The 18,427-nt window shown below is 35.3% G+C and overlaps 3 gene segments (V, D, J or C); 2 read left to right on the top strand and 1 right to left on the bottom strand.

Annotated features, from left to right (window-relative positions):
• Positions 1-1,929: 1,929 nt before the first annotated feature.
• LOC127619470 (Ig kappa-b4 chain C region-like) lies at positions 1,930-9,018 on the top strand. The segment is given in 3 exon segments: positions 1,930-1,991; positions 6,522-6,604; positions 8,455-9,018. Coding segments are annotated over 3 exon segments (468 nt in total).
• A 413-nt stretch (positions 9,019-9,431) lies between these two features.
• LOC127619635 (immunoglobulin kappa variable 1-6-like) lies at positions 9,432-11,103 on the bottom strand. The segment is given in 3 exon segments: positions 9,432-9,658; positions 10,580-10,865; positions 11,030-11,103. Coding segments are annotated over 3 exon segments (426 nt in total).
• Positions 11,104-13,144: 2,041 nt separating this feature from the next.
• On the top strand, positions 13,145-17,285 carry LOC127619469 (Ig kappa-b4 chain C region-like). The segment is given in 3 exon segments: positions 13,145-13,213; positions 14,846-14,909; positions 16,725-17,285. Coding segments are annotated over 3 exon segments (456 nt in total).
• Positions 17,286-18,427: the final 1,142 nt, after the last annotated feature.

Raw genomic sequence — 18,427 nt, 5'->3', positions numbered from 1 at the left:
GTATACTAGTGAATGTCATGTGACTGGGGGGCGTGTTCTGCACCTGAGGAACGTGTATGTGAACGCCTGCATGGTGGAAGTAAAACCTGTTATGTTGTAGTACAATACAGCTCTCTTGTGTGTTTATTAATCTCACCACACAAACCCAAAGTACAACAACTGATAAGTTTAAGAGGCTTGTCTCACACTGTATACGTATGCAGCAATGCAGCATAAGCAGCAGGCTCATTAATAGCATAAATTATAAAATTGTTATTGTGAGTGAACTGGGTGGTGTAGTGGGTTAAAGCACATAACTAGTAATCAGAAGGTTGCTGGTTCAATCCCCACAGCCACCACCATTGTGTCCTTGAGTAAGACACTTAACTCCAGGTTGCTCCGGAGGGATTGTCACTGTAATAAGTGCACTGTAAGTCGCTTTGGATAAAAGCGTATGCCAAATGCATGAATGTAAATGAATGAATGTAAAACATCAGGTGGGACAGCCAATTTCATCCAAATGGTCATTAATTTACATAGAAGCCAAATCCAAAATTGTAACTATAAACTGCTTAAAATGTCTGTATTCCCTCAGATTTACTGAATAGTAAAAAGGTGTTTGAAGGTTGCTCTGATACCAAATTTTTGGATTCAGCATGATACCAGCCCTGGTACCTTGGTATTGCTACTAAATCGCTACTTAGACAACAAATAAATAGCCTCAGATTATGAAATTACACAGAAAAGTACTTCATTAATAGAACTGCATAAAGTTTTGCAGTTACAAATTCTGTGTTTTCCATTTACATTTTTGGATTCTATGTTTTATGTTTTAATAAAAACAGTAATCAAAACATTGTTTAAAATAATTTACAAATACAACTTTATCAAACGAATATAAAATATATTGCAATTTTTGCACAACAATGCTTCATAGTATAAATAAAAAAAATTAAAATAATCTGATTACCTGTGGCACAAGACTACTATGGCTAAATCACAGCCTTCTGATATTCAGTACACTTGCTTTTGTGATAGTTCTTACATATAATAATAATAATAATAATAACAATAATAACAATAGTAATGTGATAATAACAATAATTATTATTATTATAACAATGACAATTATAAAAACATTTATTATTAAATTATTTTTAATAGTAGTGTTATTGCTATTACTTTGAAAATTAACATTTTCTATACAGTAGTAATACAGTATTTGTCTGTCAATTTTTTTTATTTTATTTCATGCATCCGGTTAAACAGTTAAACAGGAGTTCTTCCTGTGTGATTTTGACGGCAGTTTCAGTTCCAAAAGAAATGTGGAAAGCTAAAATTACTGGAGAAGGAATATATGGAAGTGTTCACAGTTGCTCAAACACTAATGCCAGATTCACACATACTCGCGTTTGGGCTTTCACACTTCCCGCGTCTCTTTTCTAGGTTCTAACAGCAACAGCGGGCGACTTGTTTATAAGCGTACTTGGTCATGATTGGTTAATATATCAAAGCCTGTTTCAAGGCAAGTCAGTCCACTCTGCGTCATCTTTGGAACGCTATCGGGCAGGTTGGGCAGCTATTTACTTTGTAAACAAGCGACATTAAAGTACAGCTCCTACCTACTTGAATGGGGAAAGACTGACATTTCCAAAACGGTTGGCCGTGATTACGCTCAAAGAACATATTAAAAGTCAGCAGAAAATCTGACAACAATAGTTTCATAAATTGTGCTGCTTTACCTTAGATTACGCTAAAAAAAAAATCAGTCTGGATCAGCTAATGCGCATGTATGCGTGATCTTGAGTTGATTGACAGGTGACGTCTTTATCTAAAAGATGATTGGCTCTTGTACCTGTAAGGTGGGCACTCCAGTTTCTCCCATTCATTTTAATACCAGTGATCTGTCTCTTCTAATCTATCTCTGTGTGAAGGGTCTAATCTGTTAACATGGGTGCCGAAACTAAAATGCGCTACTCACGCCTCACTCACACCCTGCTCATAGAGGATAGGTGAAACCGGCTTAAATATACCGCATTGAGCATCAGGAGCTATCTGTGTGTGTGAAGTATGACAGAGAGCACAGCGGCACCTCTCGTTCATGAAGTGTGCAGCGTATGTAGTGTATATAGGCTACTATGTAAATGGCATCCTTCTACTGTTCAATTATCAAACTAAATTGCCAAATTGTCACAGAACGTCACATCCTGTAAAATTTTGCTAACAGCACTATGGAGTCTGGTACTGAAATTAGCAACATGATTCTATCATTCCGTTTTAACATTTTTGGTATTGTGATATTTCCTTAATACCAGGAATCCTACTCTGTGCAGTCCTACTCTGCGGCAGGGCCATAGCTAGTGGGTGAAAGGTGGTAACGATTCTATGGGCCCAAAGGTCCAGGGGGCTCCACAACAAATTCTAAACTGTATTTTTTTTATAGGAAAGGGGCCTAGAGCAATATACAATCATGTATAATCATGTATAATACAATATACAATCATGCAATATACAATCAAGATTACCTTGCTACAACCTTTTCTGTCAAAGGATAAATTCAAACGGTAAGTAGTTCAATCATTTTTTTATGTTGCTTAATAAAAGCCTAGATTGCAAAAAAATAATGTTGATGAATAAGTTTATAAGTTTATAGATCTTTTCAACATGCTGATGCTACAAAATAAAAAAATAAAAAACAGGCCGAAATGCTTTGGTTACGTATACGCACTGCTTACACTCTCCATGTGACTGCTATAACCTGTTAATATGTGCACCCAATTAAATATGTGCAACTTAAGCATGTGGTATGATACAAAATCATGTGGTCGAAATCATGTTTCTCACATGCAAACTCATATAATGGATGCAAATTAATAGAAAAATATTAACTTAAATCAACACTAGGGCCAGCTATGTTCTAGACACCTGTATCTTCACCACAGACTCCATAATGTTCTTTGCTCTAGAGAATTGTATGCTTGTGCCACCCATCTTCCAGAACGGTCTCCCCTCCTCCTGGGGTAGACAAGTGATCTCAACTATTCTTTTATTTTGTGCTTAACCTCCTCTGCGACAATAAAGCCCTGTTTGCCTATTCACCTTCTACAGTGTTGAACCTGACAGCACTTCAAAGTACCACACTGGGGACAGTGATAGGTGCTTCTTTTCACTGGGCATTAACTGTCACGGCTGTGTTTCATGGGTAAAGCATTAAAATTACTAAACAACTCTCTGTAAGGTACATATACCTATATATATATATATATATATATATATATATATATATATATATATATATATATATATATATAGTAGACTCTGCCACTTGTATGATAGACCACACATTTACCACACACTCATGGTACAGAGACACATGTATGGGATGGGCGCCCCCTAGCGATGAAATTACTGAAACGACTTTTACCACTTCAGTGTCTGAAGGAAATTTCAAGAGTTTAAGCTGCAATACATCATCAAAAGGAAATGATAGAGCTCCACAAACAACTTGGTGAACGTGAACGACATTTTGAAACCTCACCTGTGTGTAACATGAACATTTCGATAAGCTGTGTTTGAAGCTTCTCTCTCATTTCCATGCTATTAGGATACCAAATTATGATAAATGTCTGTTATAAAGGTATGCTATTAGGACAAAAAACTCTCAGTTTAACTCAATCACTTGTGTTTCAAAATCACCGAAGCATGTGTTGCTTATGTAAAGCTTTTCCGACTCACTCGTCTTACAGTTAAATGTAGTTTCAGCTTTTTATTGTTGTAGTTTCTAAATCCAGTAGAGGACAGTAAAGCATCGCGAGCTGTATCAATCCTGTTAAAAAAAACAAAAAAAAAGAACTTCCGCTCAGCGCACAGTATTACTTTTCAGAATTCATGTTTTTAATCAGGTTCTTTTTGTTTATAACAATAAAATGTACAGCTAATCTTAGTTTATGGAAACTGGGGTTAGTTGTTTGAAAGGTAATGAAATAGCTTAAACTCTAGGCTACAAAAAAGGTACTGAACTTTTCATTGGTTTTTGTCAAGAATGTTTATTCTTATGCTATATTGCATCCTTTTATTTCTACTTTTATGTAGGCCTACATGATGATATTTTGGTGGAATCACAGTGGCTCTGTTTACACCTGTTGGGCTCAAATTCATTGATCTATTAAATTAACTGATCTGAAGCTAGTTTTGGAGGTATAGGCCTACAATTTCTCTGCCTTTCTACTAATTGTGAAGCATGTGAGTTTATATCTTTGCATGACATTAAACAATTCACACATTCAAGGACGTAGAATATGTGGGGGATGCAGGGGACATGTCCCCTCACTTTCAATAAAGCCAAAGTTCACCCCCAAGGCAAAGCTTTCAATCTACTGGTCAATTTTCGTTCCTACCCTCACCTATGGTCATGAACGCTGGGTCATGACCAAAAGAACTAGGTCGCGAGTACAAGCGGCCGAAATGGGTTTCCTCAGAAGGGTGGCAGGCTTTTCCCTTAGAGTTAGGGTGAGGAGCTCAGTCATCCGTGAGGAGCTCGGAGTAGAACTGCTGCTCCGTTGCATCAAAACAAGCCAGTTGTGGTGGTTTGGGCATCTGGTAAGGATGCCCCTGGGACGCCTCCCTAGGGAGGTGTTTCAGGCACGTCCAGCTGGGAGGAGGCCTCGGGGAAGACCCAGGACTAGGTGGAGAGATTATATCTCCACACTGGCTTGGGAACGCCTCAGTTAATGTGGCTCGGGATAGGGAAGTTTGGGGCCCCCTGCTGGAGCTGCTGCCCCCGTGACCCGACTTTGGATAAGCGGTTGAAGATGGGTGGTTGGATGGTTTGAGTATTTCGATTAAATAAATAATAGGCAGAGTGTGTGTGTGTGTGTGTGTGTGTGTGTGTGTGTGTGCGCGTTTTTGTGATATACCAGGACAATTTTGTAAGTTATAAACTGGTAATCACAAGGTTATTATGCTATAAATGTGCTTTATGAGGACATAGACTAGTGTCCCCATATTTCAAATCGCTTAAAAATCATACTAAACAATGTTTTATTGAAAATGTAAAAATGCAGAAAGTTTCCTGTGATGATTAGGGTTAGGGGTTATGTTAGGTTTAGGGGATAGAATCTATAGTTTGCACGGTATAAAAATCATTATGTCTATGGAAAGTCCTCATAAGGATAGGAAAACAAACATGAGTGTGTGTGTGTGTGTGTGTGTGTGTGTGTGTGTGTGTGTGTGTGTGTGTGTGTGTGTGTGTACATGTTTATACTATATTGTGGGGACCAAATGTCCCCATAAGTAAAGTAAAACCTGAGATCACCTACCTTGTGGGGCCCAGCCAGCGGTCCCCATAAGGGAAATTACTTAATTTCTAAACGATGCTCTTTTCTTTTTTATTCTTTAAAAATGCTAAAAAGTTTCTGTAAGGGTTTTTTAAACCTTTATTTAACCAGGAGAAAAACCTCACTGAGATTAAAATCTCTTTTACAGGAGTGTCCTGGCCAAGATAGGCTGCCCAATTATTCAAACACATATACACACATATAACAATAAAACAATACCACACACAATAAAGTAGGATTAAAAGTACAACCTCAGAAGCAGTTGCAAATCATTAAATCTTTCTCTAGCGCTTGTATAAGTGTTCTGAAATTGCTGAAAGGCACCAAATGATTCAGCCTCAATGTCATCTGTAGAGAGTTCCATTCTGAAGGTGCAGCAGTTAAAAGCAGTTTTGCCTATATTTGTTCTGACATGCAGGTACATGCAGATTGTAAAAAAACTGTGAGCGCAGTGAATAGTTACCTAATACTTTTTGCTTAAGCATACAACAAAGATAAGACGGTAAGACCCCCAAAATTGCTTTATATATCAATAAGTACCAGTGCATTTTCCTTCGTACAGCAAGAGAAGACAAACAAACTCTATTATATAATGCACAATGATGTGTAGAAAATGTGCAATTCGTGATAAATATTAAGGCGCCATGGTACACAGCATCTAGGGAGGCAAGAATATGAGAAGGAGCATGCTGATACACTACATCCCCATAATCAAGAACTGGCAAGAAAGTCGCAAACACAAGCTTCTTCCTTGCAATAAGCGAGAAGCAAGACCTAATTCTAAAATAAAATCCCAACTTCTTCTTTAATTTTTGTTTCAAGTAATTAATGTGTGAAATGAATTTTAAAACAGTAAAGTGCCCAGATGAAGATAATCATACTGTATTTGTTTCAGAGTCTGTTTTAGTGAGAGCAGTTGTTGGCTGTTGTTAAAGGGTTCACAGAACTATAAACAGTACGAGAGTGTTGAAGCATGACCTTCCAATGCAAAGCAGTGGAAAAACCCAAACTGAACACAATATACGAAATACCTTCTTACACATTTTGATGATTTGTATAACATAGAAAGAAACATGTTTTATAAAAAAAAATCCATTGTGATGGATATTTTAGTTAATTGTTATATAAAATGTATCAAATGCGGTGCTGTAATCCATTAGGAGATTCATCATTTAATTAAAAAGTCGTCCGATGCTCTCAAAACAGTCTGGAGGTTTTTGTACAGCGAGTGAATGAGAATGAATCACTGTGGTGGACTTTTGGTGGAGGAACCAAACTGAGTGTTGGAAGTAAGTACAGAATGAAATAAGTTAATACATTTGAACTGAGTAAATTTGATTAGGTTAGCATTTTAAATGAATAATGTTATTGTTTTATTTCATGATTTTCTGATCTTTCTTTAAGTAATATTGTAAATTATACTATAAAAGCCCATAATAGCTCATTTTATAATATAATAATGAAGTGAAATAAAAACTGGAGAGACATTTAAAATATATACCTACATTTACATAAAGGTGATTGAATGTTCATTATTACTATTCAATGCATAATAGTGATAATTCATAATTGCTGCATTCAAAATAATTCATTCATGATATCTACCTATTGATATGAAGACAAAGAGCAAAGTGTAAAGTGTTTGTGTTAGTTTTACCGTTAGTGTGAGTGTGCAGGAGGTTTTTGTACAGCCACTAAATGGGTTTGTATCATTGTGGAACACTTTTGGTGGAGGCACCCGACTCACAGTTGGAAGTAAGTCAATCTCTCTTTATTTTCAAAATAATACATTCATAGAACAAAATAAAACATTAACAAAAATTTTAAAGAAAATATAAAAAGGTCTAAAGTATATATAGACTAAATATTTTCAGATTCTCTTTGTGACAGTAGTAGTTCAGTGAATGTAGCACACTTATGTCTCCATCAAACAGGTTTAAAACAATTACTTTTAAGTACTGAGTGCTTTAAACATCAGTATGGTTGAACATTGTAATGCTGTTTTCTCTTTCAATTCATTCCATTTGTGTCAGTAAAGAAACAAATGTAAATATTTTTATACTTTAAATTTGGTTGGCTCACAAAATCAGACAAGAAAATATCTAGATCATATTTATCTGCCAAAAAATAAATAAATAAAAGATAGAAAGAAATTACGTTTTTCTTAAATAAATAAAAATCTGTTGTAGACCATTTATATGTTTTTGCATTGTGACATTATTTTCATGACAGTGAAGAATATTTGCTACCCAAATTTTCATTACCGTAATGTAAAAAATATTCACATATTCTTATGATGTGAACATTTTTTATTATTTAAATTGTAAAGTGTTTATACATCAAGACATTTGAATGCATTATATATCATATTTTCTAATCTTTTTATTGAATTGTTTTATTCTTGTACAGTAAAACAAGTGAAACATAAAGTTGCATTATATTAATGAGAATGAGGTACAATTTAATTAATTGTCCTGTTACAAGCAAAACATCTTAATGTTCTTAAATATAGGCTTAATTTTCTTTATGCAAAATATATTTTCTGATATATTTTTTCATAAATTTGTTTGTGTGAATTACAGATATTTCTTGACAGACTTTAAGATTCACCCAATTGTGTCTGAATATATATTCACATTGATAAATCTTCACTAATACTATAATTTAAAATACTATCAAATACTCTATATAATATGTTTAATATGCCTACTGAATATATAGTTAAATATTATCACATATGTGCAATTTATCAGCTGATAAAATATAAATACAAATTCTGAATGATTTTTTTTTTTTTTTCAATATGACAGACATTGTGAGATTCACCCAAATACTTAAAGTCTGAAAACCTGAATACAATAATTATAAATCCTGTATACAATATAATATGTTAAATACTGAATATAGATATATAAATCTTATCACACTTGTGATTTATCAGCTGGTAAATATGTTTTTATGGGCTGTTACTCTCAGATCTGCTTGATTAACAGAGATTCTATTAAAGGGAAGTGAAAGAGGCTCTGAATGATTGAAATAACGGTTTATGACTTTTCAAGAGGACTGATACTTTATAGTTTCCATCTCTCTTTTAATTTCTTTCTCACTGTTTCTTTTCTCCATCCTTTTTTCCTCGTAGCTGACACCCAACCGTCTCTAACGGTCCTGCCGCCCTCCAGAGATGAGTTGCAGCAGGGTGAAGCTACAGTCATGTGTGTCGGCAGTAAGGGATTCCCCTCTGACTGGAAGTTGAGCTGGAAGGTGGATGGTGGCAGCAGAAACTCTGGTGTGAATGTGAGTCCTGGTGTGCTGCAGAAAGATGGACTGTACAGCTGGAGCAGCAGTCTGACTCTCACTGAGAGAGAGTGGAGCAGTGCAAAATCCATCAGCTGTGAAGCCACTCAGGGCTCCCAGAAACCAGTCACCAAGATCCTGGACACACAGCAGTGTGATGTGGAGTGACAGTGCACGCACACACACTCACAGATGTACACACTGATAGGACTTCACATGCACACCTATAGTATACAGTGTACTCACACATTAACATACACTGTCACACACTGTCCTACATCAGTAAATTGGTCAACAGTTAAACTTTCCTCTCTCCAAGCATGCAGCTTTAACCTTGTTTTATGTTTTGCAATGCACTGTGTTGAATTGCTGATTCTTTCATTGCCAAATAAAAGCATTTTAAGTCATTCACAGTGTACATTTTATTTAGTGTGGTTTCATAAAATATCAGAAACTTAAAAATAACAAATTATGAGCTGGTTTGAGTATTTCTGTAACTGCTGAATTTTCATGCACAACATTCTCTAGATTTTACTAGGAATGGTGCCAAAAAACAAAACAAAAAAAACATCCAGTGAGACTGCTTTGAACTTACAAAATCTACAGTAAGTCAGATAACCACTCTGTATAATTGTGGTGATAAGAATGCTATTCTGAGATGCGGGTTGGTGCTGTTTTGGTGGCATGAGGGGGACCTACACAATATTAGGCAGGTGGTTTTAATGTTGTGCCTGATCGGTGTATATATCTATATGTGTGTGTGTATGTATATATAACATATCTGTTATATACAGACAGTGCAAGGGAATAGAACAGCAGAAGTGGTAGGAGATGTTAGATAAATATACATAACTAAGATGTGTATTGGCATAATTATTACTTAATGGGGCAGTTTTAACAGTTCATGAGATGGACAGCCAGAGGGAAAAAAATGTTCTTGTGCCTGATGGTTCTGTGCTCAGCGCTTTGTAGCACCTGCCGAACTGTCCTTTGTAGTCTTCTGATGTCCGCTTTCATAGCTGAACCACAGTGACGATGAAGATACACTCCTGGAAAAAAAGGGTAACGTTTATTGTACAAGGACCATCACTGGGGTGGCACCATTAAGAGACCCGTTTTTCAGCGAAATCATCAGGATTTGTACGACTTTTCTAAATTTGGCTAATTCTTATAATATAGGCCTACTGCAACTGTCACTTTATGCAATTATGTCACTGGACAACTTTTCCATCTAATAGGAAATAATTACTTGCTACTATCATACTCAACAGCTTAATATCATGTTTACACACGCGACTGATCGGTTAGGTTTAGATAAGGGGTTTGGGTAAGGGCTTAATATTAATCGTGTCCTTAAAACCTCATGCGCAGAACTCACACTTACTTCCATATTAAAAATCTGTGAATTTGCACGTGATGAAGTTGTACGAGTTCATGCAAAAAAGATCATATGAAATGTGTAAATGATGTATGAATTTTCACGGGATCGGGTTGTAATTAAACTCAGAAAGGTTTATTAGTGACTTTAGGGTAGCCTAATTCAAAATGTTAAACAGTGTTGACTCATGACTGTGCACTCTTAAAAGTTTTATTTCTGGCCTAACCATTACAAATTACGTTTGTTGTCAAGTTAGGTGAAAGAATTCACATTTTTTACTTGAATAAAACCAGTTCTTATTATGTTACACTATGTTGCCTAATTGTTTATCACAGAGTTGTAGACAGAGTTTGCAGTTTCATTAATACTGAATCCTCAGTTGTAGGTTTTAAAAAGGATTCATGTCACATATTTGGAAATGCACTTTTGCCATCTGTGAGATTATTAAGACTAAGCAACAGATTCTTTGTTTCGACTTGAGTTAGAGTGCATGTAGTCCCCAGGGTCTAATAACTTCTGAGCTATAACAGTACTTTCGCTGAGCCACCTGACTGAAGGAGGTTTTTGTATGATGGTTTTTCACTGTGCAAACCTGCCACTGTAAGCCCCCATACAGTAATAATCTCCTGCATCCTCAGGCTGGACTCCTCCAATGGTCAGTGTAAAATGGAGTCCAGATTGACTTCCACTGAACCGATCTGAAACTCCAGATTCAAGGCTACTGGCTTCGTAGATCAGGAGTTTAGGAGCTTCTCCAGGTTTCAGCAGATACCAGCTCATGTCATCATCGACTCCACTCGTCCCAGTACATTTAATAGAGGGAGAATCTCCAACTCTAACAGACAGAGATTCAGGAGACTGGACCTCTTGATGGGACACTGAGAGAGGGTGTAAAACATTTTAGAAATACTTCAAAATCTTTAAAACAGATGTGAAAATAAAAAAAAAATTACATAAAAAAACGCTAAGCACAAATTTAAAGTTTGCAAAAGCAAATAACAAATGTATATCCTTAAATTGTAGAAAATATAAAATATTTAACCTTGAGAAAGTAGACTCAGTGTCCCCAGCATAAGATAAAGAGACATCATGGTTTTGTGTGTGTGTGTGAAAGTGGCTCTGGCTGAACACACAATAATCATCAGTGGAGTTTTAAGAACAGTGTTCAGTTAATATGCAAAACACTCTTCACTCAACAGAGTCTCGAGTCAAAGAAACATTCAGTTGCATCCTGGAATTTTATCTAACATAATAAAACAATCAAACAAGCATTTTGCTGAATTTATTTATTAGCAATTAATCAAAAATGTTTTGATGACTGACATTTTTTTTAAAATCTTCTTTTATACTAAAATAAAGCTTTCATGTTTTGGTTAGTTTTACTGTTATTGTTTTTGTTCAGGCACTTCTTGTATATCACTGTTGCGCACATTTGGTGTCTGACTCACAATTGGAAGTAAATCTCTTTCTATTTTCAAAATTACAAGAAGTTTTATTTATTTAGTGTCTTTCCCAACTCAACGTCACTTACAACAGGATATGAGATCAACAATAACTAAATAAAAAACTTTTTACTTGGCGTGATTTCAAAAAAGCATGTTTAGCCCCTTTAAACATTTTTACAGTAAAACAATAAGTTAATTTTAATGAACTATTCAATAAATTCTTGATTTTTTAAAAATGAATTTCATATGAGAGAAATTAAACTCATGTTTTTATAAATTAAACTCAAATTGTCCATATATAATACAAATAATGGGGCACCAAACAGGAAACATTTCTGTAATTGCATCAGAAACAAAATAGGTCAAATTACAAGTAGGTAATATATTTAATGCTTTATTGTAGGTAATTTAATTTATAAATAAGAAATATTTTTATTGAGTCTGAATATATTGTTATAAATCTACTGTATATTTAAAATATCTAATATAAACCTGATAACATCATATTTCAATACAAATATATTTTAGTTTGTTAATGTAAAACATCTTGAATAATCACTATCAATCTTGTATATGTACTGTATATCAATATGAATACTAAAAACTAATATCTGAATATTGGCTAAATATAGGCTTCATCATCTGGCGACATTTTTTATGGGCTGTTGCACTCAGATATGCTTGAATGACTGACAGAACTGTTTTTCTTCTTTTTTAAGAAGAATGAAAATGATGCTGTTGGGTGATCTATTAAGAACAAAGTGTCTGAAACATTCTTTGTTACATAGAAGAATAAAATGTTGTTCTTTTATTAACCATCAGACAATCACTTGTTATCCAATTGAGCTGTGATAAGCTCTCAGTAGATGAGGGTCTGCCATTACAAAAGAAGAAGATGACACTGCCTGATTCTGATCAGCAGACAGAAATATGCTGCCAGATCGTTGGACAGTAAAATTTGGATTCTACGAAATAAGGAAGGCTGTTAGTTATAATCTGACCAACATGATGTAGCGTTTGGTCACGCTACACTGCTACTTGCTGGAAAAAGTTACTCGCTAACTCGCTACTGGAAAAGCTACTCAGCAGATGAGCTACTGTCAAGCTACTGAAAAATGTAGTTAAGTTAGTAGCGTCACTACATGTAGTTAACACTGGTTGTTATACAGCATGCCACACTTCAATTCAAAATAGTTGGTCGAATGTTCTTTTTGTTTTTTAGCATTTTTGGTAAGATTATAAATATTATTTCTTTTCAGGAATTTTAAGGCATCTTATAGCACCTCTTGAAGTTGGCTGAGAATCCTTAGTTGGCCCCCTGATTGAGAACCACAAATCTGTGTTCAATAAAGCCAAAGTTCACCCCTGTATACTTTTTTGCAGGGCAAATATGTTTATTCTGTTTTTTCATACAGCAAATATCTAAATGTGTAAATGCTAACGTTCAATCATGTAATTCATTTTCTAAAAGATTTTCATTGATTGACAGCATTAAAAAAACATTTCTTATATTTTTATGTTCATCTTGCGCTAAACAATCCTCACTTTTGAAATGATTGCTATGCCCCTGCACACATTCATAAAGACATAATTAAACAAGATTTCCTACAGTGTATGTGAAGTATTGCATTATATAGGCCTATGTCAAATATCATAGTAAAAATAAGTATAATATCTCATGAAAATTAACCATGTAAAAGCAAAAGCAGTAGATGTGTCTGGGTCCTCGGCACGAAGTCGAGTTCCATGTGCGGGTTGGTCGGGGTGGGGAAGGGGTGCGGGTTGGTCGGGGTGGGGAAGGGGTGCGGTTCGGTGGGCTGGGGATCTCATCGCTGCTTTTTGCAGATGATGTGGTCTTCATGTCATCATCGGTCTGTGACCTTCAGCTCTCACTGGAACACTTGGCAGTCGAGTGTGAAGCGGCTGGGATGAGGATTAGCACCTCTTAAATCTGAGGCCATGGTTCTTGGCAAGAAACCGATGGAGTGCGTACTCCAGGTAGGGAAGGAGGTATTGCCCCAAGTGAAGGAGTTCAAGTACCTCGGGGTCTTGTTCACGAGTGAGGGGACAATGGAGCAGGAGGTTGGCCGGAGAATCAGGGCAGCGGGGGCGGTGTTGCACTCGCTCTATCGGACCATTGTCATGAAAAGACAGCTGAGCCAGAAGGCAAAGCTTTCAATCTACCGGTCAATTTTAATTCCTACCCTCACCTATGATCATGAACGCTGGGTCATGACCAAAAGAACTAGGTCGCGAGTACAAGTGGTCGAAATGGGTTTCCTCAGAAGGGTGGCGGGCTTCTCTTTTAGAGTTAGGGTGAGGAGCTCAGTCATATACAAATAAAAACAAGTGTGTGTGTGTGTGTGTGTGTGTGTGTGTGTGTGTGTGTGTGTGTGTGTGTGTGTGTGTGTGTGTGTGTGTGTGTGTGTGTGTGTGTGTGTGTGTGTGTGTTCTTACTAAATGCATTTTTAGTTTTCTTTTCAGCACTGTATGCAGCTCTCAACTACATCAGATGATTATCAGTAGTCTAAACATGGGAAGTTTTTTTATGGCACTTTTTCACTGTGTGATCAGGGCTTTGCCACTGATCTCATGTTAACTCTGACAGTAATAATCTCTTGCATCTTCAGGCTGAACATCATTGATAGACAAAGTGAAATAAAGACCATTTCCTCCAGAGTGAAAACTGCCTCCAACACTCATTTGAGACGGAGCACTTGAAGGCCTTGTTGGTGTGTAATATATTAGTAGTTCAGGAGAATCCTCTGTCTTCTGAAGATACAAGGAGATGCAGTAGTCTTTGGATACTGAGCCGTCTGGTCTTCTATAAACTACATGGTTGGCTTTACAATAAATAGAGACCGTTTGACTAAGCTGAACTGATTTAACCTCAGGTTGAGTCAAAACAACCTGCATGTGAAAAGAATGAAAACTCTGCCGAATTACACTAATTATTACTACATGAAAAAAAGATGAAGAAAAGAAGAAGAATCAGATGATTTTATAGTTTTGGTTTGAAGAATAAATTACCTTGGATACAGTAAAGTGCCCAGATGAAGATAATCATACTGTATTTGTTTCAGGGTCTGTTTTAGTGAGAGCAGTTGTTGGCTGTTGTTAAAGGGTTCACAGAACTATAAACAGTACGAGAGTGTTGAAGCATGACCTTCCAATGCAAAGCAGTGGAAAACCCCAAACTGAACACAACATACGAAATACCTTCTTACACATTTTGATGATTTGTATAACATAGAAAGGAACATGTTTTATAAAAAAAAATCCATTGTGATGCATATTTTAGTTAATTGTTATATAAAATGTTTCAAATGTGGTGCTGTAATCCATTATTAGATTCATCATTTAATTAAAAAGTCGTCCGATGTTCTCAAAACAGTCTGGAGGTTTTTGTACAGCGAGTGAATGAGAATGAATCACTGTGGAGGACTTTTGGTGGAGGAACCAAACTGAGTGTTGGAAGTAAGTACAGAATGAAATAAGTTAATACATTTGAACTGAGTAAATTTGATTAGGTTATCATTTTAATTGAATAATGTTATTGTTTTTATTACATGATTTTATGATGTTTCTTTAAGTAATACTGTAAATTATACTATAAAAGCCCATAATGTCTCATTTTATAATATATAATGAAGTGAACTAAAAACTGGAGAGACTTTTAAAATATATACCTACATTTACATAAAGGTGATTGATGTGCATGTTCAGTATTACTATTCAATTCATAATAGTGATAATTCATAATTGCTGCATTCAAAATAATTCATTCATGATATCTACCTTTTGATATGAAGACAAAGAGCAAATTGGAAAGTGTTTGTGTTAGTTTTACCGTTAGTGTTAGTGTGCAGGAGGTTTTTGTAAAGCCACTAAATGGGTTTGTATCATTGTGGAACACTTTTGGTGGAGGCACCCGACTCTCAGTTGGAAGTAAGTCAATCTCTCTTTATTATCAAAATAATACATTCATAGAACAAAAAAACATTAACAAAAATTGAAAAGAAAATGTAAAAAAGTCTAAAGTATATATAGACTAAATATTTTCAGATTATTTTTGTGACAGTAGTAGTTCAGTGAATGTAGCACACTTATGTCTCCATCAAACAGGTTTAAAACAATTACTTTTAAGTACTGAGTGCTTTAAAACATCAGTATGGTAGAACATTATAATGCTGTTTTCTCTTTCAATTAATTCCATGTGTCAGTAAAGAAACAAATGTAAATATTTTTATATTTTAAATTTGGTTGGCTCACAAAATCAGACAAGAAAATATCTAGGTCATATTTTTCTGCCAATAAATAAATAAATAAAAGATAGAAAGAAATTATTTTTGTTTTTCTTAAATAAATTAAATCTGTTGTAGAACATTCATATTTGTTTGCATTGTGACATTATTTTCATGACAGTGAAGAATATATGCTCCCAAATTTCATTACCGTAATGCAAAAAATATTCACATATTCTTAAGATGTGAAAAAAGTGTTTATACATCAAGACATTTGAATGCATTATATATAATATTTTCTAATCTTTTTATTTATTGTTTTATTCTTGTACAGTAAAACAAGTGAAACATCAAGTTGCATTATGTTAATGAGAATGAGGTGCAATTTTATTAATTGTCCTGTTACAAGCAAAACATCTTAATGTTCTTAGGCTTCATTTTCTTTATGCAAAATATATTTTCTGATATATTTTTTCATAAATTTGTTTGTGTGAATTACAGATATTTCTTGACAGACTTTAAGATTCACCCAATTGTGTCTGAATATATATTCACATTGATAAATCCTCACTAATACTATAATTTAAAATACTATCAAATACTCTATATAATATGTTTAATATGCCTACTGAATATATAGTTAAATATTATCACATATGTGCAATTTATCAGCTGATAAAATATAAATACAAATTCTGTATGATTTTTTATTTTTTTTCAATATGACAGACATTGTGAGATTCACCCAAATACTTAAAGTCTGAAAACCTGAATACAATAATTATAAATCCTGTATACAATATAATATGTTAAATACTGAATATAGATAAATAAATCTTATCACACTTGTGATTTAAATGTGTTTTTATGGGCTGTTACTCTCAGATCTGCTTGATTAACAGAGATTCTATTAAAGGGAAGTGAAAGAGGCTCTGAATGATTGAAATAACGGTTTATGACTTTTCAAGAGGACTGATACTTTATAGTTTACATCTCTCTTTTAATTTCTTTCTCACTGTTTCTTTTCTCCATCCTTTTTTCCTCGTAGCTGACACCCAACCCACTCTAACGGTCCTGCTGCCCTCCAGAGATGAGTTGAAGCAGGGTGAAGCTACAGTCATGTGTGTCGGCAGTAAGGGATTCCCCTCTGACTGGAAGTTGAGCTGGAAGGTGGATGGTGGCAGCAGAAACTCTGGTGTGAATGTGAGTCCTGGTGTGCTGCAGAAAGATGGACTGTACAGCTGGAGCAGCAGTCTGACTCTCACTGAGAGCGAGTGGAACAGTGCAAAAACCATCAGCTGTGAAGCCACTCAGGGCTCCCAGAAACCAGTCACCAAGATCCTGGACATACAGCAGTGTGATGTGGAGTGACAGTACACACATACACACTCACAGATGTACACACCGATAGGTCATCACATGCACACCTATAGTATACAGTGTACACACACATTAACATACACTGTCACACACTGTCCTACATCAGTAAATTGGTCAACAGTTAAACTTTCCTCTCTCCAAGCATGCAGCTTTAACCTTGTTTTATGTTTTGCAATGCACTGTAGACCTTTGTTGAATTGCTGATTCTTTCATTGCCAAATAAAAGCATTTTAAGTCATTCAGAGTGTAAAATTTTTTTAGTGTGGTTTCATAAAACATCAGAAACTTAAAAATAACACATTATGAGCTGGTTTGAGTATTTCTGTAACTGCTGAATTTTCGTGCACAACAGTCTGTAGATTTTACTAGGAATGGTGCCAAAAAAAAAAAAAAAACATCCAATGAAACTGGTTTGATCTTACAAAGTCTACAGTAACTCAGATAACCACTCTGTATAATTGTGGTGATAAGAATAGCATCTCAGAATGCTATTCTGAGATGCGGGTTGGTGCTGTTTTGGTGGCATGAGGGGGACCTACACAATATTAGGCAGGTGGTTTTAATGTTGTGCCCGATCAGTGTATATATATATATATATAACTATATGTGTGTGTGTGTGTATATATAACAAATCTGTTATATACAGACAGTGCAAGGGAATAGAACAGCAGAAGTGGTGGGAGATGTTAGATAAATATACATAACTAAGCTGTGTATTGGGCATAATTAATGCTTAATGTGTCAGTTTTAACAGTTCATGAGATGGATAGCCTGAGGGAAAAAACTGTTCTTGAGCCTGATGGTTCTGGTGCTTAGCTCTTTGTAGCACCTGCCGAATTGTCCTTTGTAGTCTTCTGATGTCCGATTTCATAGTTGAACCACAGTGACGATGAAGATACACTCCTGGAAAAAAAAGGGTACTGTTTATGGTACAAGGTCCATGAGTGGGATGGCACCATTAAGAGAACCGTTTTTGTACACAATCAGTGAAATCGTCAGGATTTGTACGACTTTTCTAAATTTGGCTAATTCGTATAATATACTGCAACTGTCACTTTATGCAGTTATGTCACTGGACATCATTTCCATCTAATAGGAAATAATTACTTTCTACTATCATACTCAACAGTTTCCTATCATGTTTACACACGCGACTGATCGGTTAGGTTTAGATTTGGGTTTGGGTAAGGGCCTAATATTAATAATCATGTCCTTAACATCTCGTGCGCAGAACTCGCACTTACTTCCATATTAGAAATCCGTGAATTTGCGAGTGATGAAGTTGTACGAGTTTATGCGAAAAAGATCTTTTGATATAGCCAAATTGTAAATAATGTATGAATTTTCATGGGATCGGGTTGTAATTAACTC

This window comes from Xyrauchen texanus, chromosome 26, assembly GCF_025860055.1.
Source record: "Xyrauchen texanus isolate HMW12.3.18 chromosome 26, RBS_HiC_50CHRs, whole genome shotgun sequence".
Lineage (NCBI taxonomy): Eukaryota > Metazoa > Chordata > Actinopteri > Cypriniformes > Catostomidae > Xyrauchen > Xyrauchen texanus.
The sequence above is the reverse complement of the archived record's forward strand: the minus strand, read 5'-3'. Positions and strand labels throughout refer to the sequence as shown.